This window comes from Peromyscus californicus, unplaced genomic scaffold (assembly GCF_007827085.1).
Source record: "Peromyscus californicus insignis strain IS unplaced genomic scaffold, ASM782708v3 Scaffold_23__1_contigs__length_62951481, whole genome shotgun sequence".
Lineage (NCBI taxonomy): Eukaryota > Metazoa > Chordata > Mammalia > Rodentia > Cricetidae > Peromyscus > Peromyscus californicus.
Window position 1 is genome coordinate 36,317,499 of NW_026294534.1, and position 26,467 is coordinate 36,343,965.

General features: G+C 39.4%; 1 protein-coding gene across 11 annotated transcripts; it reads right to left on the bottom strand.

Annotated features, from left to right (window-relative positions):
• Positions 1-1,033: 1,033 nt before the first annotated feature.
• Positions 1,034-19,887, bottom strand: Tlr3 (toll like receptor 3). 11 transcript variants are annotated; one of them, XM_052752144.1, is made up of 7 exons: positions 19,608-19,886; positions 18,982-19,167; positions 17,242-17,311; positions 11,421-11,873; positions 9,006-9,197; positions 5,069-6,921; positions 3,390-4,842 (listed from the first exon to the last, which is right to left on the bottom strand). In XM_052752144.1, exons 4-7 carry the CDS (start codon positions 11,862-11,864, stop codon positions 4,614-4,616), a joined length of 2,718 nt encoding a protein of 905 aa, XP_052608104.1. In that variant the 5' UTR covers positions 11,865-11,873; positions 17,242-17,311; positions 18,982-19,167; positions 19,608-19,886; the 3' UTR covers positions 3,390-4,613. The 11 variants fall into 11 exon arrangements, 10 of the variants coding, with proteins under 10 accessions (XP_052608104.1, XP_052608103.1, XP_052608106.1 ...); XM_052752143.1 differs by having other exon boundaries at positions 18,969-19,167; XR_008221440.1 differs by lacking the exons at positions 17,242-17,311; positions 18,982-19,167; positions 19,608-19,886 and adding exons at positions 1,034-2,760; positions 13,483-17,218 and having other exon boundaries at positions 4,161-4,842.
• Positions 19,888-26,467: the final 6,580 nt, after the last annotated feature.

The following is a 26,467-nucleotide window of genomic DNA, read 5'->3' on the forward strand; positions in this document are numbered from 1 at the left end:
AGAAAATAAGAGAAAAAAATGTTTCTTGTCTCCTATAAATCAATGATTAATTTATAAAAATAATTTGAAAATATGTAAGTGAAGAGTAAAGCTTACTGATAGACAGCACACACAATATTACCAAGAAGAGAAGAAGCAGTTACATCTATTATGTTTAAGTAGTATTATGTTTGTTTTATGATGCCCAAATAGAGGAGGGTATTGCAGTTCAAAACAAATCTTACCTAAAATGCTGAAGAAATAAGTATTAACAAGTAATGGTGGTGGACATTGTGAAAATTAAAGTCTTTCTCTGTAGAGTCACACTATGGATGACTGTAGGCTCAGACTGTGTAGACTCCTTCGGAACTGTGAATTGATAAGTGGTAAGGGATGAGGTTTCCTCAGAGAGAGAGAGAGAGAGAGAGGGAGATGGATGAGAGGGAGACCCCTATTCAGTGTTCCCTGGCTCTCAAAACAGTCTGGGAAAGACCCCAGAGACAGACAAAAGAAGAGGGTTGGAAGTTTCATCATAGAACAAAAGTGCATGCTTAAGATAAAGTGCATTCTCGGAGTGAGCCACGCATCTATCAAGTTTAATAAGGAGGGGATTATTCGTGAGCTGAAGTGGAGAGAAGACAGGAATTCCCAGGACAGGATTTATACCTCTTTTTTATCTTCATGTGGGATTTTCAGCTATGTAGTGGCTCTCAATGAGCAATCAGAACAGCTAATTCTGCAGGAGTGTCTAACTATTGGAGACCAGATTATAAAGAAGCAAAGGATGGTTAGCACTCATCTCCATTGGCGTGTTAGTTTCCGTGGTTTCCAGTGGTCATGTGACCTTCTGCTGTGACACAGCTCTGCAGCACTATTCTTTGATTGCTATTCAGTTTGCTGTCTACTGTGTAGTCTGCCTTGATTCTGTTCAAACTGCTTATTGCCAGCATGGAAACTCAGCCCTGAGAGTGCTGATGTGTTTACATCCAAGCACCTGAATGTGTCAGCAAGAGGCTCCTTAAATTCAGCAAATGACAATGTTCCAAATAAGTCAATGAACTCAGCAGTTTTTAGCGACACACTAAGACTTTATTCATATGCCAATATGCCATTATGTAAAACGTAAACCTACAAAGTTAGTAAATAGGCCATAGTTGATATGGGTTCCAAGAGAAGCCAAATTTGAATAAATAATTTTAGAAATTTTATCTTATTTTTATTTCTGTTTCTGTATGTGTCTATGTGTGAGTATGCACATTTTCATGTAGATGTCCTCCTAGACCAGAAGACGGCATTAGATCTCTTGCAGATAAAGTTATAGGTGGTTGAAAGCCACCTGACCGATGTGCTGGGAACCAAATTCAAGTCTTCTGCAAGAGGAGCAAGCACCCTTAACCACTAAGTTACTGCCTCAGCCCCTTTTAATGATAATTCATAGGGCATGTTTTAGGGTGAGAAAACTATCCGATAAGATTGCAAAGTGATAAAGTTTAATATGTTATGCATTTGTCAAAACCCATAAAACTTTACCACACAAAGCATAAGCCTTTGTGTATGCAAACAAAACCCAAACAATTCCAGAAATCCAGAAATCACAGGGTAGAGTACAGACTGACAACAGAATCTAGCTATATTACAAAAGGACATATTAACCTTATTGAAGGGAGCGAGGGGCAAATGCTAGCTGAAGCAACTTTAGAAAACAGAATGTAAAACTAACGCAAAAGGCATTGCATATAAGCATTTTAGTGTAGCTACGAAAGTTGCTTTCCCCAGCATGGGGGTTAGCAATTCTGATACTGGTAAATATAGAATTGCATGATTAAGTACAGAGACAGTGATCTACGATAGCATGGATGGCCACAGAAAAGCAAGGCAAAGATTAAGGTGATCAATGTGATAATGAATTAGAGTTGGAGATGCCAAAATGCACTATTGTTCATTTTAACATCCAGACTAGTTAATTTAATATACATATTAGATGTGTACAGATAAGGCAATATTTATAGATACATATGTATGAGTCGATTTTCACTCACATTGCTTGCTTTGGAAGCACGGAAGGCAGTCACTTACTAACAAGCACATCAAGGTGTAATAATGCTGTTCTAGATTGAAAGGATCCAAGACTCCTTGTAGATTGCTTAAACAGGGAGCAAGGGAATATCCAGGATTACTTTGAAGCACAATGCAATTCCAAAAAGTAAATTTTCTCACACACACACACACACACACACACACACACACACACACACACACACGAGAGAGAGAGAGAGAGAGAGAGAGAGAGAGAGAGAGAGAGAGAGAGAGAGAGAGAGAGAGAGAGAGAGATGATGATACAGTATGTCGAAGGGAAAAAGAGACACAAGTGATTGCTAGAAGGGCTCCCTAAATCCAATACTAAAACAATTTGAACAAAACCATCAAATAGTATGATTCTTTAACACAAAATACAAGTTTACATTAAGTCCATACTAATTTTAAAAAGTGAACAGATAAGACAAATGGAAGAGAATAAGTAAAGTTGCCATGCGGTACAATCACAAGCGACTTTTGTAGGCATTCAGCACTGAGTGAGGAGCATATTTTCCAATTCTTGGTCTTCTCTGCTGCTGGAAGGCTCCCTGCTACTTGCAGGACAGAGCAAACACCACTTCTTTATAGCCTTCTACACCTATTCACCCCTCTCCTGATCACCATTGATTGTTCTTTCTTCCAAACACTGCATGTGGGATTTCCAAAGTCAGTTCATTCTCAAGGGTACTGTGAGAAGAGAGGAGCCTAACGGTGGAGAGAGAGATGGCCGACACTGTCAGCAGAGTGGTTGTTAACTCAACATTTTCATTTATACTCTAATGTCTCAGTACCAGAGCATTATGTGGAAAATCATTTTATGTGGATTTCCAAGATGTTTATTCTTTTTATCACAAAATGAAACTAAAGGCTTTGTTTTATTAAAGATAAAACCTAATCTAATGGTCTTTACCTAGGAGCTAACTTACCCGTTGTGTATCATCTCATGGTATAATATATTCATATGGAATATTCCATATATAAAAATATATTATACCCAAATCATCATCTCTAGTTATTTGAGGTTTTATATCTCATTATAATTTCATAGGTTAAGAGCCCAAGAATTCCACAGAAACCAACTGACTAGACCAAAGCCACTTCCTGAGTCTGTGACCCAAGGAGGGAAATGCTGTTTACACAAAGACAATCTATCAACCAATATTCCAGAAGCAAGCCTTTCTATAATATAGTTAGGAAAATTATTTAAATTCTCTTGCAAAAGAAACACAAATCTTAGGAAAATACAAGTATTTATTCTAATATCTATTTTATCAAGTAATAAAAGTCATCTATTGTTGTGGGGTATCCAGCAGAGGAGACTGTGTGGACATGGGTTTAAGTTAATAGGAAGTCTTTATTATCAGTCAGTGACCACACTGGGTGTTTGGGATCCCAGTGTAGGTAGCCCTGAAGCTTTCTCAGGGTGAGCTTTTAAGCACAAAGAACATATTCTGGGTTGACATACTTCAGTTAAGAAGAACAGTTAGCCAGAAGCAGAACTACAGAAGCCAAAAAGCAAGGTTAGTACATTTAGAGACTTTCCCAGAACTACAGACTGATGAATCCATCAGGCCTTTCTTTTCATCTTGGCTGATCTTCATGCTGAGTTTTATGGCCTAAATGGTACTTCCTTCATGGAGTCAGTTGTGTTAAGGTCTGGGGGTCTGTTACACTATGAAGATTATAAAAATATTCTGTTCTTGGGTATGCAGATTGCAAGACTACCTAACATCTATCAAAACCAACATCAAAATAAAATACAAAGCTTTTCAACTAAAAAAAAAAAAGAAAGAAAAAAAAACTCTTTCTAAATATTTTACTCTTGTTCCCATTGAAGTAGGCTTATACCATAAAAGCAGTTATCTTTCATTCTATAAGTGTCTCAAAATCTGAGTGTTATAAAATCTCATGTAGCTGAGTGTAGTGCTGCATGCCTTTAAAGGCATCACTCCAGAGACAGAGGCAGGCAGATCTCTGTAATTTCATAAGTTCAAGGCCAAACTCCAGCATAGTAATTTCCAGATCAACCTGAGTTACATAGTAAAACTCCATCTTAAAGTAAATTATACCTATAAAACTCTCAGTTTTACTTATAAAAAGACTACCTTAAAACCCCTTTGAAGCTGTGATACACCTCAGAGATCAACTGTGAAGTCATTAACAGAGGATGCTCTTAACTGCCCAGGTATTTGTTTGGAGTAGGTAAATAAAACAATTGTTGATAAGAGGCCTGAAATAAGAAATATTTCAAAAAATGAGATTCAATTATGATACAACATCATCATCTATACATATAAACATAAGAAGCTTTCAAGTAAAACTCAGATTTTTTTTTTTTTTGGTTTTTTGAGACAGGGTTTCTCTGTGTAGCTTTTCGCCTTTCCTGGAACTCACTTGGTAGCCCAGGCTGGCCTCGAACTCACAGAGATCCTCCTGGCTCTGCCTCCCAAGTGCTGGGATTAAAGGCGTGCGCCACCACCGCCCGGCTAAAACTCAGATTTATGACGGACCTTTATAAATTGGATGTATCCCTTTGTCAACTTAATCTCCAAATAAATTTAATGTGCTGAATTTCGTGACCCAAGTACTACTTGCAATTTATGATGAAAGGCATTTATCCGTTCTTTCTGAACTGGCCAGGTCAAGATGCAACGGGATTTAAACATTCCTCTTCGCAAACAGAGTGCGTGGTTTAGTTTATAATCTGGAATATCTTGAAGAAAAATCAATATAATTGAATCCAGATTTTGCTCAATAGCTTGCTGAACCGCATGGTGTACCTTGAATCTAAATAGAACATTAAAATGGATAATTAGATAGCTAACATATAGATGCGAAAAGTTAAAAGCTTAGCAATCTAAAATTATTTGTGGAATTTATTTGTACTTTCACTAAAAGTTAGAATTTCCCCCTTAATTTTGTTGCTAAAAATTTTATGAATTTTCAATGTAGTAATTTTGCAAGTTCAGTTGAAAAATGAGTGCAGACATAAACATTCAAAAAATCCACCTACCTTTTGCACAGAGGGTCTTTTAATAGATGGTATGTTATAACAAAAATGATTTTTCTGCTTCTTTTGATGCTGTTGACAATTGCTTCAAGTCCAAGGACACCTGCTTCAAAGTCCCTTTCTTCTAGGCAGAATTTGAGAGATTGGTCTTGTTCCTCCATTGGGGAGAAGTGTTTCCAAACCCAGTCTCTGTCTTGATGGGCATGAATTATGTATGCTGTATATTCAAACTGTTCAGGCTGTGCTTCAATTTCCTTGAAACCAAGAACCCGATGAACCGAAACATTCCAGTAAAAAGATATCCTCCAGCCCTCAAAGTGAATGAGCAACGCCATAAGTATAAAAGTCATGAGCACACTGGTATTAATCATGAAGAAAAGTTCAAAGGGGGCACTGTCTTTACAGGATGATGTATCAAAGTGCATCACTGGGAAGCCATGATACTGAGGCGGGGTGTTGCAGAGGTAATGAGTCGGTAGCTCAGAGATGTTAGCGTGGGTCTGGTTGATCCAGTTAACAAACCAGGCAATACTTTCACATGTACAATCAAATGGGTTAAAGCGCATATCTAAACTACTCAGGTTCTGAAAAGCTGGCCCAAAAACATTCTTCTCCACCGACGTGATGAGGTTCTTCTGAAGGTTCAATGACCTTAGAGACATCTGGTCATCAAAAATAGATGGTAGAAGTATGTTTAAATTATTCAGTCCTAGATTGATGCTCTTTAGTTCAAATAAGTTCTTGAACACCCCGACTGGGATTTCGTCAAAGCCGTTAGACTCCAAATTCAGGATGTGGAGGTGAGACAGGCCCTTCAGGAAATTAACAGGACCGCCAGGGTTTGCGTGTTTCCAGAGCCTTGCTAAGTTGTTGTGCTGAAAATCCAGGATTTCTAGATTCTCCAGACCCTCCAAAAAGTCCTCATTTATGTTGGCGATGTTGTTGTTGCTTAAGTCCAGAATAGTCAAGTTACGGAGAGGGCGGAAAGGGGAGGGGGAGATTTCCGCATTTTTTAGTGCCACCCTCCTGAGCATCAGTCTCTGAAGACCGGGAACCAGAGCAAAGGAATTGCTAGTCAGTTGGAGATATTTGTTATAGGACAGGTAGATCTCAAATATATTTCTCAGACCTCTCCACTCCTGGCCTGTGAGTTCTTGATCAATGTCATTAAGGCCAAGGTCAAGTACCCTGAGTTGGCCCAACCACAAGAAAGCACCACCTGCTATTTTTGAGATGTGATTTTTCGTTAAATTGAGTGTGAGCAAAGGAGAATGAGCAAGTGACAAAAACGTTTCATTTGTTAAAGTTTGCAAACTTGTGAAAGTTTTGGAAAGACTTAGATACTTCAGACTCGTCAAGCCCGTGAACATATTGCTTTTTGTGCCCGGAATATTATTATCATCCATGTTGAGATATTCCAAATATTTTAGCCACTGAAAAGAAAAATCATCGATCTTGGGGTGAGAAGCAAGGGAAATACTTTGTCTAGTAAATGCTCGCTTCAAATTCAGGTACCTCAGATTGGAAAGTCCATAGAAAGAGCGAGGAGACAAACACTGTATGTTATTGTACTGCAGAGACAGGTACCTGAGGTGTGGGAGCCAAGAGAAGGTATCGTTACCCACATCGCGTAGGCTGTTGTAGGAGAGATCCAGCGACGTGAGATGGGTCTGCTTCAGCCCGGAGAAAGTCGCGAGGCTGGTTGCCAGAAGCTGGTTGTTAGCCAGAGAGAGATTCTGGATGCTTGTATTTGAAAGTTCCGAACAGAGCTTCTCCGTGAGGTGGAGGTCTAGTTGGGCGTTGTTCAAAAGGAGAGCGGATAAATTGCCGATTGCATGAAAACACCCTGGAGAAAACTGAAGGTTCAAAACAAACAAACAAACAAACCGTGATGTAACGTGCTCTGAAGGGCATACTATAATGCATCTTTGCTCAGTTCATCACATGACTTGGGCAGGGCAGTCCACTCTATCCCTCCAGCGAATGGTTCCTTCTTCACTCCATGCCTATAACCACTTCCACACCCCCACCCCACCTACACCCACAACCCAGGGTCCTTCCCTGGCTTCCCAGGTAAGGTTGCATCTCCCAGCATTTTGCCTAAACCACACCGAACCCAGTTGCATTTAATAAACTGTGTGTGAAAACTGTAAAGGGGCAAACCCTGAGTCTGTCTTGGTGACCACCTTCTGGGGCCACGTGTAATGAAACAGTGTCACGTACTTTCTCTTCTGGAACTCTAAAGTGAGCTATTGGTTTTGTCTTTCCAGGTTTTCTTCTTACTTTATTTCATGATAGTGTTGATGATAGTGTTTTCAGCGGTCTTCCACTGACTTGTAGTCAGTTTTCAGAAGCCTCTGCTGTCCTGGGACTTGAAGAGGGACTCTAGAGAGGGTGGTAGCCAGAGCTTGCACTTACTGTGAGAACAAAGGGGCTTGGAATTCTCATCTGTAGCTTGTAACAAGTGTGGGCTAACGAAGCAAAAAATAACTAGGAATATGAAAAGAAGAGGTGTGCTTTATTGCTTTTTAAAAGGGAGTTAAAACGAAAAGCAGGCAATTATTAAATTACGGTACATTCGCCTGAACATTACTTGCAGACTTGAAAGTTAAGGTTTTTTTTTTAAATTATTAATTGTGTGGGAGATGTTCAATGATAGGACATTTATTTTGCCCCCAAGAGTCAGTATTGTACAGATGTGGAGAGAACATAGTCTTGGGTAAGGTACCAGAAAGGCTACCCTGTCATCGGACCTTCTTTGTCTAAATTTACTTTTGTGTAAAAATAAGTTGATTAAGAAGAGCATGTATATACATACAAAATATAGAGAAATCATTTTTACAGTGTTGGTACTGAATTAAGTGTTCTGAGATTAAGCTGTGGTTGGCATTCTTATAATTATTTAGAGAGGAATTGTAAATATATATACACAAAATACTAGCAGTGTTTGTTTCTGATGGTGGACTTTTGAGTGACTTTTGTTAATACTCCTTGTTTATGTATTTTATAAGGTTCTGGCAATAATCGTTCTAACCAGAGAAAATGTATTTTTTAAAAAAAGTGAGTAGCATAGACAAATTATTTCTGTATTCTTTCAGGATAATTTTCTTCATGGTCTCTCATATCTGAAAAATAGTTTCATAACTTCCCATATTCTTGTATCTAGTAAATACCCTAGATGAAGAGTTCCAGGCAGTTAATGCTGACGAGAGAAAGTGTCAGTCTTTCCCAGAGACGAGCCCCTAACTGTTTATCTATACCACATGGTCAGTTCTAAACACATACATATGAGCAATATTCAATGAACTCAAAAGCACCAAACGTGTGTAATATATACATAGTTGTGTATGAAAATGGTTCAGCCAGAGATCACGGGCCAAAGAAGAGCAAGGTAACTGAGAAATATTCCATCACAGGGAATTTGTTGTACTAAGAACTGCCGTATGCCAAATGCACTACTAAATTCTTTTGTCTCATAGTTCCATCAGGTAGTATAGGTTTGGAAGGCTGAAGCACAGATCACTTGGGTGAGTTACCTCATCACACATTTAAAGACAAAGCCTGAGTAGGCGTGGCTAACCCAAGTCAGCGGCCTGAGCTCTTAACCACCATAGTGTTTTCATTTGTATAGAGATCTCAGGAGGAGGAGTTTGATTTCCACAATATAATTAGGAAACTAAAGTCAGAGTCTTTTCAAAAATCAAAGAACAGCTCTGCAATGGCACAGGAATTAGAATTGACCCCATCAAAGGGCAACTTCTCAACTCTTTTTCAATGAAGGTGCCAGTGCCCCCCAACAGCAAGTGTTGAAGGATGTCTTAACAACACGGCAGAGCTTATCATTTTATTTCACTGGAAATCCTAAATTCCCATCTGTGCAACACAGGGGTTACACACACCTGAGGGTAGCATAGGAAATAATTTCACCTCCACTTCTCACCTCTCTAAGCGGGTTGGATGACAAGTCCAATTTTTGTAGAGAAGAATTGCTAAGGAAATCGAGTTCTTCACTTCTTAGTGCAAGGATCTTATTATTCGATAAGAGGAGCTCCCGGAGGTCTTCCAGTTGGACTTCAGTTCCCAACTTCGTTGATGATAGGCCGTTATGCGACAGATCTAACTTGATTAAATTCTGAGAGTGAAAGGTAGATACATGCATATGAGAGACACCAGAAGCAACTCCCTCCAAGTGTGTGACCCTTGGAGGTATCCCAAAGGAAAAACTGACTGATTTCTATTACTCGGAAGGGAATGATAACTTTTGTGGCAATTAAAAACGCCACCGTTGCTACAGTCTTTCCTCCCATTCTTCCTCAATGTTTGGACCAGTCTGCTGTGGAAAAAGTCTCCCCTATACATGGCTGCATAAACAAGACGAGGGAAATGACAGTATCAATAGACATGCTACATCAAAGGGGGTAAATTTCAAGGGAACCCATCCCTAGACAAAGAACTACAGGCTATTAATGCCTGCTGGGAGAAGAAAGTTCATCCTCTCCCAGTGATGATGGGCCCCCATATCGGGTTGTCCAAATGCAGAGCACTCAGCCTTGAAGCCATGTACACACAAACAACAAAAACAGATTCAGTGGGTGATATTTCTGTATATTTGTGTACACACACACACACACACACACACACACACACACACACACACGTAACAATGCAAGTCAAAGAGAGGCTATCCATGAAAGTGTTGGAGTCACATGACAGGAATCTAAGGGAAGGTAGCTGGAATGGGTGGGAAGGTAGAAAGTGGGGAGGTGATGTAATTCTATTTCAATTTAAAACAATTAAACAAAAAACCCAACCTTTTTGTAAGGATTTAGTTTCTTCATGAATCAACTTATTTCTTTCACCAAGTTAAAGAATTTAAGCTTATAAGGGATAGATACGTGGCTTAGTAAACATAATTCATGAATCTTGGAAACTAGTTACAGAAAAAAGAAAATACTCATTTAAGAAGCAGCACAGCCAGGTGGTGGTGGTGCATGCCTTTGATCCCAGCACTCAGGAGGTAGAGCCAAGGTGGATCTCTGTGAGTTCGAAGCCAGCCTGATCTACAGAGTGAGATTCAAGACAGGCACCAAAACTACACGGAGAAACCCTGTCTTGAAAAAAAAAAAAAAGGAAGGAAGGAAAGGAAGGAAGGAAAGGAAGGAAGGAAAGGAAGGAAGGAAAGGAAGGAAGGAAGGAAAGGAAGGAAGGAAAGGAAGGAAGGAAAGGAAAGGAAGGAAAGGAAAGGAAGGAAAGGAAAGGAAGGAAAGGAAAGGAAGGAAAGGAAAGGAAAGGAAGGAAGGAAGGAAATAAAGAGAGAAAACAACACAACCCCTACAGTTAAGGCTCAGGGAATGTCTTAGAAGAGGGAGCAGGAAGATTATAAAAGCCAGAGTACCAGGGCATCTGCCTGTAAGCTTCAAATTCAGACAAAAAGGCAGGAAAACCCTGATGTCTGTTAGGGGAACATCAACTGGAATTTCTATTAAAGAAATAAGACTTTCATATATGCATTAAAAAGAAAAAAATGTTTCTCTAGTAATTTCTCTGGTCAGATTTTGAGATCTTTGCATCAAAAGGAATTTCCTGCACACTATGATTTAAGAAGCTCAAAGACTGGCCAACATAACACTTTATCAATGCTTCTCAGAGCATTTAAAGTAGTACATTGTGTCCTCGGCATCTGAGAAAGAATAAGGCTCAATATTTTATTTGAGGCCACAAAATAAAGAAGGTAAGTCGTTTACAAATGTCTTTGGTTTAAAGAAAGCACTTAAGAGTTGCTGAGGTTACTAGCTAATAACACCTACTTTTCATAGATTTAAAATTCAAGCAAAGCGTTTAAAAGAAAAAGGCGGAAACCACTGAAAAGGCAATGTTCCAAGCCTTCTTAAACTCCAAAGGGTAGGCAATGTTTAGCCAAAGAGTCTGTTTTACCATTGTATCAACTTGTTATTTTTCTTTAAGTCAGAATTTGGACTCACTGTGTTTCTTAATGCTTTACATTCTAAATTCAACAGCACCATGAGTTTATTTTCTATGCTCCCTATGGGATAGTCAGATGCATTTCTGCTCATGGTGTCCCTCTTCTGAGTCCTATTTCAAATGAGACAATGCAAGAAAGGAAGAGTTCTTAATGTTCCAATCGACTTAAGACTGTAATTATGAGCAGATTTACGTCACAGTACCCACATGCACAGGTGTGCCCCAGCAGTCATGAAGAGGGGTTGATCAGCGTTTGTACTCTTACCTTAATAGCTATGAAGACTTTGAGGATTCAGTAACTTGAAAACTCAACTTCATGTAACTTTAGATTACATTTGCATTTATTAGAACAAAATGAACATACTCCTCTTACCTTCTGGTTTTTGAAAGGGTTGCTTTTAATTTTGTGTATTGAGTTAGACATTAGATAGAGTTCCGTCAGGTTCCTGCAGAAGATGAAAGTTTTTTCGGAAATCTGCGATAGCTCATTGTGCTGGAAGTTCAAGACTTTCAACAAAGGGAGTGTTAGGCACAGTCCTGGCTCCAGTTTTGAAATGGAGTTAAATCCCACATCCAAGATAGTGAGTTGGCTGTATCTTGTAAAATTGGTCGGTGGTAAGCCTCTGAGTTGGTTGTGGGTAAGATTCAACACCGTTATGTTAGCAGGAAGGTCATCAGGTATATGTGTCAGCTTCAAATGGCTGCAGTCAGCTACTTCATGTCTCACAGTGCACTGGTTTGTGGAAGATGCACAAAGAACCCACAGGGACAAAAGTCCCCCCAAGGAGTGTATTAGATAGGATGAACACCCTTTCATGATTCTGCCCTATAAAAGAAATTTAAAAATGCACTGGCTTTTACCATGCTCCTGTGTCCTTTGGTATATTCTTTTAAAATGTATCACCCAAATCTATAAAAGATCTTTTAATAACTTTTGCACCATGCAAGTATATATTATATAATTAATGCACCAAACAGAAATAATTCAAATAACACCAATAAGTGAAATAAACTGCAGATACTTCTTCCTCATTCGTCACCCCACCATTAAGATAAGGAACTCAAGCATGCCATTTCCTTACAACTATGGTTATTTTATCTATTGTTATATTTACTATTTTTAAAACTATCTCCAAGTCAGTCAACTCCAGACAAATATCTCCTCTCGAAATTATTTTTTATCGACACAGAATAATTACATACACTTATGGAATACAGTAACTATTTCAGTATGTATATGACGCATAATGAGCAGACCAAAGTGATTTTCATGTTTATCACTTCAAATATTTATCAGTTCCTTATGTTGGGAACATTCGAAATCCTTTCTTAGTAGCCATTTTGAAATATATAACTAATCACTTTTAACCATAGTAATCCAAGTCATTCTTCTATTTCAGCTACACTCCTGCATTTGTTAGCCACCTTCTTTTCCTCTGTCTTCCTGCACTCTTTTTAACCTCCAGTAACCACAGCTTTATAATTCTACAAGTTCATCTTTCACAGGAAAAAAAATGTGATTTTTGTCTTCCTTTGTCTGGTGTATTTCACTGGTCATAATATCCTCAGGCTGCCGGGCGGTGGTGGCGCACGCCTTTAATCCCAGCACTCGGGAGGCAGAGCCAGGCGGATCTCTGTGAGTTCGAGGCCAGCCTGGTCTCCATAAGCGAGTTCCAGGAAAGGCGCAAAGCTACACAGAGAAACCCTGTTTCTAAAAACCAAAAAAAAAAAAAAGATAATATCCTCAGGCTCACCCATGTAGTTACTGATCTGAAGCAATTTTGTCCCACTCTAAATGTTAGGAATTTAATTATACCATTCTCTTATTTTCTTTACTAGTTTTCTATAGTTACGTTTATCTTCACCTAATACAGTGTTGCATTCATAATTTAAAAGACCTTACCTGTGGTGATATTTTATTTGTGTGCCACAATAAAGCTTATCTGGGGGTCAGAGGACAGAGCCAGCCACTATATTAAACATAGAGGTCAGGCAGTAATAGCACACACCTTTAATCCTAGCATTCAGGAGGCAAAGATGCACCTGGATCTCTGGGAGTTCAAGGCCACACCAGGAACAGAGCCAGGTGTGGTGGCACACACCTTTAATCCCAGCCCTAGTTAACCATAGAGGTCTAGAGGTCTGTACAGACAGATAGGAAGTGATAGAGCTGGGCAGAGAGAGGAAGTAAGATGGCAGGGCACAGAAAAGTATATAAGGCAAGAATATACAGGAAGTAGCTCTCTCTTGGGCTGAGGATTGCCTAGTGGTAAGAACTCATGGCTGACTTGTTTTATCCCTCTGATCTTTCAACTTTCACCCCAATATCTGGCTCCAGATTTTTTATCAATAAGACCATTTAGCAATTTGTGTTACATTTATGTAAAACTATATTTCTTCATCTACTGATGACACAGAATTTCTTGATGCCTTACTTGGTGACACAGGGGATGCATGCTCTTCTGTCTTTACCCCATCTTTCCATCCTTAAATTCCTGTAACTGTTAGTATAGCACCAGTTGATATTGCTAAGATATGAAATGTTAGGGTTTTTGGTCTGTATCTATGAGTAAGCATGAAAAAAATTTATTTAGACTAATTAGAAAAAGCAAAGGCTGAGAAATCTCATTCATAATTTGATGTTTGTGTCAGTCAATATTCACTGAAGAATCAGTGAAACTTAGAGGAACACAGTGAAGGGAGAAGACAGACCGTGGAATAACACGACCTGCGTTCTGATAATGGTGCTTCTGTTTTGTAGCTTTGGACAAGTTAATCCACTTCTCAGATCTAGATGGAATTCTCCACAGGTAACTGTGAGGGCCAAAGGAGATAAACTGAGTTGATCCTCTGGTTCTCAGGATAAGCAATGTATACTAAAACCATTATTCAGCCAAAGTAATAGCACTGAGAGTTAAGAGCACATGATTTTTTTTTCAAATTCAAACATTTTTGCAAGTTTTTATTTATATTTTAAGAGCACAGGATTATAGTTATGCTCTATGTTTAATATTTTACTTTATAATGAAAAACCCAAATTTCTCATGAGATACTCACAGCTAAGCACTGGTCAAGAGCACGGCAGTACATACACTAAACTGTGGAGAATTTGAGCTGTGAGGGACTCAGAAAGAGACACAAAGCTGCTCATTAATTCACACTGGTGGAGCATGAATTGCAGGTGGCTCCCCTCACAGTTTGTGACAACCTGCATTGTTCCCAAACAGTGACAAAGGACCATCTGCTGAGTCTAGATTTCTTTCAAACTGCTTTTGGTTTTCCTTTAAAAACTAAACAGAAAATTTTGGATTCTGAGATGCCTTTGGGTTGTTTTTCGGTAGTATTTGGTTTAAGAATGAAAAGAAATGAGTTGAAGTATTACTGACAAAATTCAAAGGCCTTTGAAAATTTGATCTTTGGTCTTTTTGTCTTCAATAACTTTGATACATGGGTTATCTGGAATACAGACTTCTTTTTTTAAATTTTTATTAGCATATATTAATTGAACAAAGTAATGAGCTTTGTTATGCTTTTTCATACAGGAATATAAACCTTACATACATATCATGAGACTAGAGACATGGCTTAGCAACTAAAAGCACTTTCTGTTCTAAAAGATCCGGGTTCAATTCCCAGCATCCACATGGTAACTCACAATCATTTGTAACTCCAGTTTTAGGGGATCTCCATTCTATTCTAGCCTCCATGTGCACCAAGTCATGTACATAGTGCACATATACAAATGTAGGAAAAACACTCATAAAAGTAAAAAATAAATTTAAAATTACATTTTACACAAAACCATGAAGCATCATCTCCTTGTCTCTTTACTCTCCAACATTGCTAATAGGTCTGATACACATCCAATTTCTCCTCCTTTACATAATTTTTTTTTTCTTAGCAGTTTCTCTTTATACATTTTAGTGTCTTTTCTTTAAAGGTGGTAGTGTGGAATTTCACAATGATATTTCAAGTTATGTCTTTCCTCCAAAATGTGTCTATTGTTACTAGTTTCAGTCTGAAGGTTCATGTTTTCCCTCAACTTTTATAGTTTTTTTCTATGATAATTTCCTTTCCTAAACTTTCTATATTCTCTCCTTTGGAACTGCTTTCAAGCAGATATTGGCCATCCTGTGTAATCCTGTCCTCCATTTCAAGTTTTGCATTTTCCTTCTTCTATCTTTCTATTTCATATTCTTAGATACAAGCTTATCTTTGCACATGAGGCCTACCCTGATTGATTTTCATTTTAGCAATTATATTTTCAATGTATACAAAATAGTGTACAAATCATTGAATTTTCATAAATGGGTATATCACTGGAATTGCCTACTCAAATCAAGAAACAAAAATTTCTCCAGTGCTTTAGAAATCTGTCATGCCCACCCCATGAATTCTTCATTCTTCCTAAACACAAACAATGCTATTTCCTACGCAAAAGGTTACCTGCCTTTGTATCAAGTATTAATAAAATCTTACATTACACCAGTCCCTCATTAGCATGGTTTACATTCTACAGTTTCAATTACTTGTGGCAGCCATGATGCAAAATATTACTACAATGCAATGAGGAATTAGGGCATTTTTAGGGAGAACGAGAGAGACAGACAGAGACAGGAAGACAGAGATACTGAACAGCCATATAACTTTTACCAGACTATAATATCAAAAATGGGTCTATCGTTAAACTTCACCATAGGCATGAATGTACAGGTAAATTGGTACATGTAGGGTTGGATATTCCTGATGCTCTCAGGCGCTCACTGTGGTCCTAGAACACATTTGCTGTGGGATGTTTTCTATGCTGTGAATGTGTTGCTCTGATTGGTTAATAAATAAAGTGCTGATTGGCCAGTAGCCAGGCAGGAAGTATAGGCAGGACAAAGAGAGAGGAGAATTCTGGGAAGTGGAAGGCTAAGGCAGAGAGACGCTGCCAGCCGCTGCCATGAGAAGATGTTAAGATACCGGTAAGCCACGAACCATGTGGCAACTTATAGATTAATAGAAATGGGTTAATTTAAGATATAAGATCAGCTAGCAAGAAGCCTGAGCCATTAGGCCAAACAGTTTAAATAACATAAGTGTCTGTGTGTTTATTTTATAAGTGGGCTGTGGGACTGCGAGGACTTGGCGATACCCAGAGAGAAACTCTCCAGATACACACATTCCCATGGCTAACGGGGATAATGTGTGTATCATTCTGTGATCCATCATTCTTTTCTTTGCTCCATATGAGGTTTGTAAGATGTATCCACATCTCATCATGTCTTGACATTTGTCTTTTTTGTTGCTGTAAAATGCTCCATGGTATAGATATCTTAAGGTCAACAAATTCCCAAAATTTTGAATAAAAATTCTTAAACAGGGCCGGATATAGTATCTTATATCTTTAATCCCAGCAGCACTTTGGAGGCAGAGGCAGGTGGATCTCTGTGAGTCTGAGGCCAGTCTAGCCTACAAGGTAATTTCCAGGCCAACGAAGGCTACAAAGTAAGACCTTGTCTCAAAACAAAATGAGCAAAAAAAGAGAAGCAAAAAAAGTGTTCTTAAATATTCTAGACAATCCAAAGAATTTTACAGTGAATATGCTTGTGTTAAAACAGATATAATGATCTATCCAAATACCTGTATCATCAGCTCCCAAACATGTACCACAAACATCAATCTTCCCCCTCAACAGATTACTTTCTCATCAATAGTTTCAGCATTTTTTTATGCAGAATTTGTTATCCAATGTAAATTTTCACATAATAAAAATGCAAGCATTTTAAGTATACATTCTCTGACTTTTGGCAAATGCATAAATCTGTGTAACTCAAATCCAGAGAATTCCTCTGTCTCCTTCCCAGTTAATTTCCAACATTACTCCCAGAAGCAACCACTGCTCTCTCGACAGATTGTTCTTATAACCTCAGAGGATGGAGCCTAATCCATTCTCATACATATGGCTGCCTTTATTTGGTGCATTAATTTTGAAATTTACCTGCAATATGTGTTTCAATAACTGACCTCCCCATTCCCTCAAAGTATACATTCATGTTCATGCCCCCTCAGTGATCATATGATATTTACTACTTTCTTTATGCATATGTACCTATCATAAAGTTTGCATTACACATTAGTTGTCAAAGTAAGAGACAGACAACTAACAAGTTTTTCTCCTAGTACCATAGGGTTTTCTCTCCCCTACTTACTAGATTATGGGTACAATCCCTGTAAGGTATTCCAGTCTTTGTTTAGGTGATATCTACCCCTCTGGAAAGGCTGTGAATAGAAATTAGAATTACTGAGGACTAATGGACTTACAAACTATATCTCTGAGTAACTGAACAACATTCCCAATCTGAAAACATACTTCATTGAGAGAAAAAAAAAATCCACTAAGTGTTAATAAAGCAGGATGTATTAAAAAAAGAAATCATGGATAAAATGTTAGGAAATTCAGAATGCTACCCCCCCCCCACATGCATGCACACACACAGACTCACAGTCACACACAGAGAGGTGGGGTACAAATCCTAAACATTTTGTAAGGTGACCATATCATTAATTACTTCCAAAGGAAAGAGATCTGTTTTTATAAATAACTTTTCATCAGTAACATGAGTTAATAGGTAGCAGTCAAGGAAAGCTTCCAGAACATTTGGAAAAAAAAATATGTTAAATTCCAAACCCCACAGTCAGCTGAACAACTAAGAAAGAAGGAAACAGTAGTTTGACACCGGGAGATACATTTCAATCAAACAAACAAAAATACGTGAAAGTATGAAATGAGAATGAAGAACAAGTTACCACTGAATAGTTCTTAAAGAGAGGCAGGGGAAGAGTAGGAGAGAGAAGACCTTGCATTTGGGGAAGCATTTTTGAAGGCACACAGAATTATATTTTTCATTCGAGGGAAAGACTGCACTCTAATATGACTAAGGCAGAGAGTGAATACCTGGGGTTAGGCACGATTTATGATTTGGTTTATAAACATGTCCCTATCTTTTTCTAAGTTAATACAGCAGCACCTACATACAGAAACATCAAAACATAACATTATAGAGTCAGGCAAACAACTGCCATATGTGGAAGGTTGACTATTCTTCCCTATCTAGTCCATAATATTACAGCCTGTTTTCCAACCTTACAATACAACTTCCTGAACAGCCTGCCTCCTCTCCCACCACTCTCTTTTATTCTGGAATAGGAAGCCAGCCCTAGTTCCTAGAAAGAATTCTTTCTTTTTTTTTTTTTTATGGAATTTTTTTTTTTAATTTATTTTGCAATACAATTCAGTTCTACATATCAGCCACGGATTCCCTTGTTCTCCCCCCTCCCGTCCCCCTCACCTTCCCCCCAACCCCCCCCATTCCCATCTCCTCCAGGGCAAAGCCTTCCCCACAGACTGAGGTCAACCTGGTAGACTCAGTCCAGGTAGGTCTAGTCCCCTCCTCCCAGGCCGAGCCAAACAATCCTGCATAGGCCGAATTCTTTCTTTCTCAAGTACATTATCATAAAATGTCAGCTCCCCACAGCCAACTAAATAGAAGAAAGGAGTTTTTAACTTTGTAGGATTTTGTTTCTTTAAGGAAAACGTGCTTTTTTTTAAAAAAAAAAAGCATTTTAATTTCTAATATAATCTTTTTACTTAATCTTTGAGAATTTCATACTGTATACTACATATATACATTTATTTTCATTGCATTTATTACTTACTCCCCCTGCACACCCCAGAGCCACCTTCATCCCCTTTTTAAAGCCTATTACAAAATCCCCCTGGAAGCTTTCTTAATATGCCTTTCCAAGAACATAAGTCTACAGAGGAAATACTTTTTGTTTTAATTGCTTCATAAAATTGTTGTTTTACCACAAAAGTCAGATTTGATTTTGTGGCTAAATTTGCATTTGGCATTACGATGCATTTCTCCCCTCATACCTGTACCATCTACCTTCTTTTGTTGTGTGATTCTGACACAGTTTCACTCCCCAGATGGGAGACAGGTGGATTAACGTCAAAAGCCAAGAGCATTCTGATTTTATTCAGCCGGAGATCCTGCATCCCCTTATAGTTTTCATTCAGAGTTTTTTTTTTTTTTTTTTTCAGTCAGACATTTCCTTCAAACCTGAAAGTGAAACTTAAGGTAAAGAAAGAAAAGAAAAGAAAGAGAGAAAGCTTAGCGTATCTGGTACAACACAGGATATTATCAGCGAAACTGTTAAACTGTTACCTTTTTTGTTGTTTCTTTTTCGTGACCTCCTGGAACTCATTGAAATAGTCATGAACTGAACTTTAGGTAGAAAGATCTAAGAGGAGGAACCTGCGGCAGCCTGTGGGTGGAACTCTGGAAGTTAATGAGTTCAGGACTTCCGAGCCAAGCCCTTTCTCCGTGGTGGGTTGCAGATCCTTGCAAAACTGTCAGATTTGAGTAGTGTGTGGTCAAAGGCTTGGGACTGGGGGTGAGAGTGGAGTTGGGGCACTGGGGTTGTGTGAGAGGACAGCAGGGCAGGGGATGAGGGAAACAGGGGGTGGGGGGGGGCCGTGCCTAAACAAAGTGAAAGTCATTCAGTCACTTACTTGACTTTATTTTCTTTGCAACCTTGCAAAATGAATAAAGTTGAAATTAATCTCTAGGTCACACTGGGCTTCCAGTTTTCCAGCAGGAAAAGTTGAGGACATTCAGGGCACGGGAAGTGGCCTTGTCTCAAAAGCAATAAGGGAACTCCCAGAAACAACAAGGAAAAAAACAAAAGGGAGTGGGGTGGGGAGGGAAGGAGGTCTGGAGGGAGGTCAGAAGGAACAGAGAGAGAGAGGGAGGGAGGGCAGAATTCTTCCAATGCTAGCTGTCACAAAGAGCCCTTCTTGCTCAAGCAGACCCAGTTTCCCACAGTATCCACAAGTTGGGCGTCAGTTGGCATCAAACAGGTTTGCTCCGAGGGAGCTCAGATTAACTCTTTCCTTCTCAATTAGCTTTGAGGACTCAAGTTGGTTAAAGAGGTGTGATTGCAAGGGAATGAACTCAATTTCCTTTTCATTACAGAAGCACAATGAAAAAAAAACAACCACCAGATTGATATGTAGTAAAAATGTAATAAAGTATACAAGAAACAGAGAGAACACCTAACCTGATTCTCTTGATTTGAAACCTAGAGAGGGGGTGTTTAAGGACTTACCACAAGTTACTACAGTGGTTCCTTTTGTCAACTAGTAATAAAATAGCTCTGGGTGGAGGTCAAAGTGAATAAGGTGAATGGATGCAGAATTGAAAGCAAGAAGTAAGTTCTGCATTTTGGTGCAAATTGCTATTCCCAGGGTCCAGTTGGTTACACCTGTGATTACTGGGCACATGATTGCACTCTTCTGACTTTGAGCTGTAACATCTTTAGTTCAACACCATAAACAGTTGTCCTTAGTAAATAATTGTCCCCTACATTTACCCACCTGGATGCCAACATTATTAATAGCATCGACAAGATTTCTTCTCTGTGAGTTCTTTGAAAACAGGAAGAGCTACATTTTTGTATTATACGTCTCTAATCACTTTTCCATGGTAGAGCATTACTCTTGCCAGCCTCTGAAGAGCTACTCGTCTTCTCAGGATTCAGCCATTGCATGGTCCTCTCCTACACCAACTCAGCTCCACTATCTGATTAACTTTGACCAAGTGGCTGTCAGCATGAAGCAAAGTTTGATTCTGAATCGATTATTAAGGCCTGAAAAGTGCTTGAGTATTTGAGACTCATCTTCTTGGAATGCCAACTTCTCTTAGGCTTTTTTTGGAATTGGGTTGCTGTTCAATAAGAAGCCCAGATTAGCTGTGCTGTGGATGTGTGGAAGGGAATGAACACTCTCGCTGAGCACCAGGGAGGCAGCTAATATCAACTCTCTGGATGCATGGGAGACAACCCTCCAATCCACATCAACTTTCTGCAGCTAATGTCACTTGGAGAAATGACCTTCTTCAACAAGTCCTATCAGCATTGCAGAAAAGCTGTAAAACATGTTGCTACCATTTTACAGTTTAGAAATGAAGAGACAGGCTATGCCTCGTTAGATAAGTAAAATGTACTTCCTCTATACTCTCTTGTGCTTTATGATTCTTTACAGATATGTTAGGTTAGCTATAATGTTGGTTGACTAGTAAATGGCTTTAAATAAATAATTATTTTGTTTCTTTTTCAAGTGTGTATGTTTTGTAATGTGTATGTGTACGTATATTGGGGTGTGTGTGTATGCACATATGTGCACATGGATATCGAGGCCTGAGGTTGGTTTGGGATATTTTCCTTGATTATTCTATACTTTATTCATTGAAGCAGGGTCTCTCAACTGAACCTGGAACTCATTACTACTGCTAACCTAGCTGGCCAGCCTGCTCTAGATATCTCATCTCCATCTTCTGAGCCCTAGAGTTATAAGACAAGCCCCTTTATCCATCTACCATTTACTAGGGTTCTGGGAATCCCAAATATGATCGTCAAGCATTCTTGTGTGGGAGGCATTTTGACTGCTGGGCTACCTCCCTAGTAACTCAAAATCAAAGGTATTGAATATTAATTGGAAGTTACATTGTGAATATAGGCTACAGAACTCAGATTGGATAGAAAGGATGAATAAAACTCTTGAGGAGACTGAACAAATAGGTCCTGGAAACTGGTCAACATCCTTCCCTTCTTCCTGCCAAGACCTTACCAGGAGAAGCTTACTCCTCTTGAAGTTATATTTGGGAGACCACTTCCCATCCTCCCCAAACTCAGAGGTAGCCTCCAGGCAGAAATGTCTAATCACTCCCCTCTCAAGTCCTTGTGGACTTTGCAGGAAGCTTGCCAAGCTATTGACCAGACTGTGAAGGGAATCCTATCTCCCATCTCTGAACCTGCCTACCAGCCCCAACCAGAAGACTTGATTTGGTAAAGAAGATCCGTACCCAGACTCTGGAACCTTCCTGGAAGGGACCCTACCCAATTATCCTCACCATTCCAGCTGATGTGAAAGTGGCTGGTGTCATCCCTTGGATCCATCTCTCCCAATTATGAAAAGGCCACTGAGGATGATGACCTATGGACTGTCACTCAGACTTCAGACCCCTTAAAAATAAGACTGTAACCTGGAACACGATGTTCATCTTTTTCCTTTCTTTCAGTATGGGAATGAAAGCTACAACCCTCAACTTCCCAATATCGGGACTTGGGAATTAAGAATAACAAACACAAGAAAGGTGATAGTCAAACTAACTATGGATGAGCAACTCCAGTTCCATGTAGACCTTTGTTCTTTTATGCCCACTTTTAGAGTTCAGTTAAACTGCAGAAGAGATGGTTGTGGGAACCTTTTGAGAGAGAAATCTGGGAAATCCATATCCAGTTCAATGCATTCCCCATACATGCTCCCCCCACCCTCCCGCACACTGTCAGGAGCCAGATAATGGGGAGGGCATGGATTTCTACTGTGCCAAACGGGGTTGTGAAACTGAGGCCTCTAAGAAGCATGCCCAAAACTATATATACCTAGAAAGAAGGGTCCCTCCCAAACAGTTCACAATAGGGAACTGTAATCCCTATTATTAGCCATAGGACTGAGAGATTGGAGACAACAGAGGTATGACTGTGTTTCATGGGATGCTGGAAGAACCTGGGAAATAAGACTCTGTTCTGCTACCTAAAGAGACACATGGGCTAAGGCTACCATTCAGGGAAGGCCAACTTCTCCGCCCCGCCCCCCAAACCTATGGGTCCCAACAGAGGCCTCCTACCCATCCCAAGGGGAAAGACTCAACTCTGACAATGCTTCCTCACATGAGATTGGTCCCAACTAGCACCAAAAACATTCCTGCCCTAGTCCCCACCAGCACTGGGGCTGGAAATCCTTCCTCTATATTCCTCCTAAAAGACTACACTGCCAGCCTCCCATAAGGCCAGGGAAAGCAATTCCAGAAGGAAGGCACTACAGGAGAAAACTGATACGCTTGTTGCTGTCATTTCTGCCCTTATTGCAGCCATCTTTCTCTGTAGGCATTTCTCAACTACACACGTGGATGAGAATATGCCCCCTTGCAGTGAATAAACGTGGTCCTGCCTTTCTCAGGTCAGACCTTTCTTTCTGACTCCTGTCTCTTTTAAACCGTGTCAGAAATCTTACATTATTAAATCTTACATTATTAAGCTATAGACCCATTGTTTTTCTCTGCCTGTCTGAAATAATAATTTTCAATAAATTAGAGTACTTTATAAGGAATATTTTTATAAAGAGTATTTACAACTGTTTAAGTTACAAACAACTTTTATAATCAAGAATACTATATAACTAGTAACAAATCTAGTGATTTTTTTGTAAAATTTTTTAAAATTTAAAATCATACTTTATTTAATGCCAAAATGACTAAGGTAACACCATCTTGTCTTGACTCTATCTTGTGTCTATTTAGATGCTTCTCAGCCTATACCTGCCTCAACAGCCACATCCACCTTGGCAGCACATTTGAGATTTTTCCACAACCCTGACTCTGGTCCAGGTGTAGGAACTGATACAGTTATGTTTGTACAAATTAAACCTAAACCAAAATAACTGATAAAGGTGTAAATCAAAGTGAATTGTCATGCTGTGTCTGAAATAATGGCGATGCTCTGCCAAATCAGATGCAAGGTCACTCTGACCATTATCCCAGATCGATGTGATTGTGGTCGATGTGATCTTTTGCCTTTAAAAACACTGTGCCTCTGAGACTCAGCACCAAGAGTCCTTCTGCTGTGATGGCCCTCTCTATACACAAAAATAAAAGATTCTAATTTGGCCTTTTATGAGTGATGGCCTGTAACTTTCTCACCTATACTATGACAGTGTATAGGAATAAAATTTACATGTTAAGTAACACGATAGCAGAATGATTTGATAACCCCTTACCACAAGAAAAAATTTTAAAAAAAGCAAACTTTTTTCTAAATCAGTCAATGTGACAAGTGTACTGTAAAAATTTTAGGGAAGACTTGATTATCCTTTTCATTTTCCATAAGCAGTATATCTATACTGGTCTAGACTTCTGAACACTTGAGGGAATACTCTTTCCAGTCTTGTACATGGGTCAAATCAGACATAATGACTGCATCATTGTGGCACTTAACCGCATATGGAAAGAATTGAAATGTGAAAAGTCAGATTAATACAAAAGAGTAACAGACTAGGGTTGGATTTCAGTGGTCACATGTTGGATAAGCCTGTACAAGACCATAGGTTCAATTCATTGCACACATACACACACACACACACACACACACACACACACACACACACACACACACACACTTGTACTTTCCTGAGCCTGTCAATGGGTTCAAATCAAGAGATTTGTTGATTTGTAAGCAGAGAGCCAGCATGAAACTGTGCCTCAGCAGCATTAAAACTGCCCATGGCCATTAATGCGACCACTGTGCCATTAGCCAGCAATTTAAACAGCTAGACCATCCTTGCCAATGGTGTTTGCTGCTCCCTTTCAGAGTCTCTCTTCAGAAAGGATTTGCCCTGCTCCCCTCATCTGAGACTGTGTGGGCACGTCTTTCTAAGGCCTTTCTCTACAGCAGCAGTTCTCAACCTGTCCCAACCCTTTTGGAGGTCACACATCAGTTATCCTGCATATCAGATATTTACATTATGATTCATAGCAGTAGCAAAATTACAGTTAAGAAGTAACAATGAAATAATTGTATGCACGGGGGTCACCATGACATGAGGAATTGTATTAAAGGGTCGCAACATTAGGAAGGTTGAGAACCACTGCTCTAGGGTAAAGATATATATATATATCTATATAAAAAATTCCTCTCAACAGAGTCACTTCCTTTTCTGCCCATCACACTTCAGTTGGCTCAAGCAAAGCCATGAACCTAGGAGGACTTTCAAGGAGAGAGGAAATGGTATGTTCCCTCTTCACTCTCACTCCTGCTACTGAACAGAGTTGCATTTGAACTTCCCTTCTGAAAAGAAACCAGTGTCTGCCTCACAGAACTTGTGGTTGGGCCTGATCTCCTGTGTATATTTAGATACACTGGTCTACACAGTTGCAGCCAGTATGATTGGGCAAGAAAAAAAGGAAATAACAATAATCCAAATTGGGACAGGGGAAGTAAAGTGATTTCTGTCTGCCTGTGACATGGTCTTACATGGAGAAACCCTGAAGATGCCAGGAGCAAAAAAAAAGGCATGTAAAGAATAATATTAACATAAAATAAAATTTAAAACCAAGACAATCATAATCAGATAAAACAGCCAGACAAGAAAAAAGAGAGAAAGGAAAAGCACAAGAAACATACAGATGCAGAGATAAAACATGTTCCCACACAGGAACCCCATAAAAATCCAAAACCAGAAGTCACAATATATATTCAAAGAGCCTGTAAGGTGAGTGTGTGTGTGTGTGTGTGTGTGTGTGAAGGTCTAACAACATTATGAGACAAATAACCTCCAAAGATGCTGTTGAGTCCATTTTGCATTGACCATCTACTGCTGAGTATGGGCCTACCCTTAATTGCATTGACCATCTACTGCTGAGTATGGGCCTACCCTTAAGAGTGGTTTGTTTCTTCAGTGAGACTCGCTTGGAGGAAACTAAATTTTCTTTTGCAAGCAGCTATGAATTAGAGATAGCTTCTGGATTAGGGATGGGGGCACCTGTCCGCTTCTCCTTTCAGCTTTAAGACTTATCTGGGGGTAGACCCTTGTAGCCCTGTACATGCTGCCTCATTCTCTATGAGTTCATATGTGTGCCAGCTCTGATGTGTCTAGAGGGCCTTGTTTCCTTGGTGTCCTCCATCCCCTCTTGCTCTTACATTCTTTCTGTCTCTTCTTCAGAGTTCTCTGAGCTCTGAGAAGAGGGGTTTGATGGAGACCTCTCTTTTAGGACCGAGTGTCCCAGTATCTCTCACTCTGCATATTGTCTGGCTGTAGGTCTCTGTATTTGTTCCCATCTGCTGCAGGAAGAAGCTTTTCTACTGATGATTGAGCAAGGCAAGGAACTATAACCATCATTAGGAGCCAATTTATTGCTATGTTCCTTTACCAGAACAGTAATATTCGGTTTTCCCCTGGGTCTTTGCCCTATCTAGCTTCAGGTTCTTGGCCACCCAAGCAGCGTTGGGTATGAGTTTCATCTCATGGAATAGGTTTTAATTTAAGTCACATATGAGCTGGTTGCTCCCATAGCTTTGTGCCACTGTTGCATTAGTACATGCTACAGGCAAGTCACCTTTGTAGATCGATGTGTTTGTAGCTGGGTTGGTGTTTACCTTTCTCCTTTGTTAGCATGTAGAGTACCTTTAAGTACAATAAAAAGTAGTCCATGGGGGGAAGGTTCTAGATAGGTACCACCTTGACTTCTTCATGTTCGATGAGTTGTGTGAGTGTTGTCTTCAGCAATAGGACCTTACTGTCAGTTTGTAGAGAGAGCC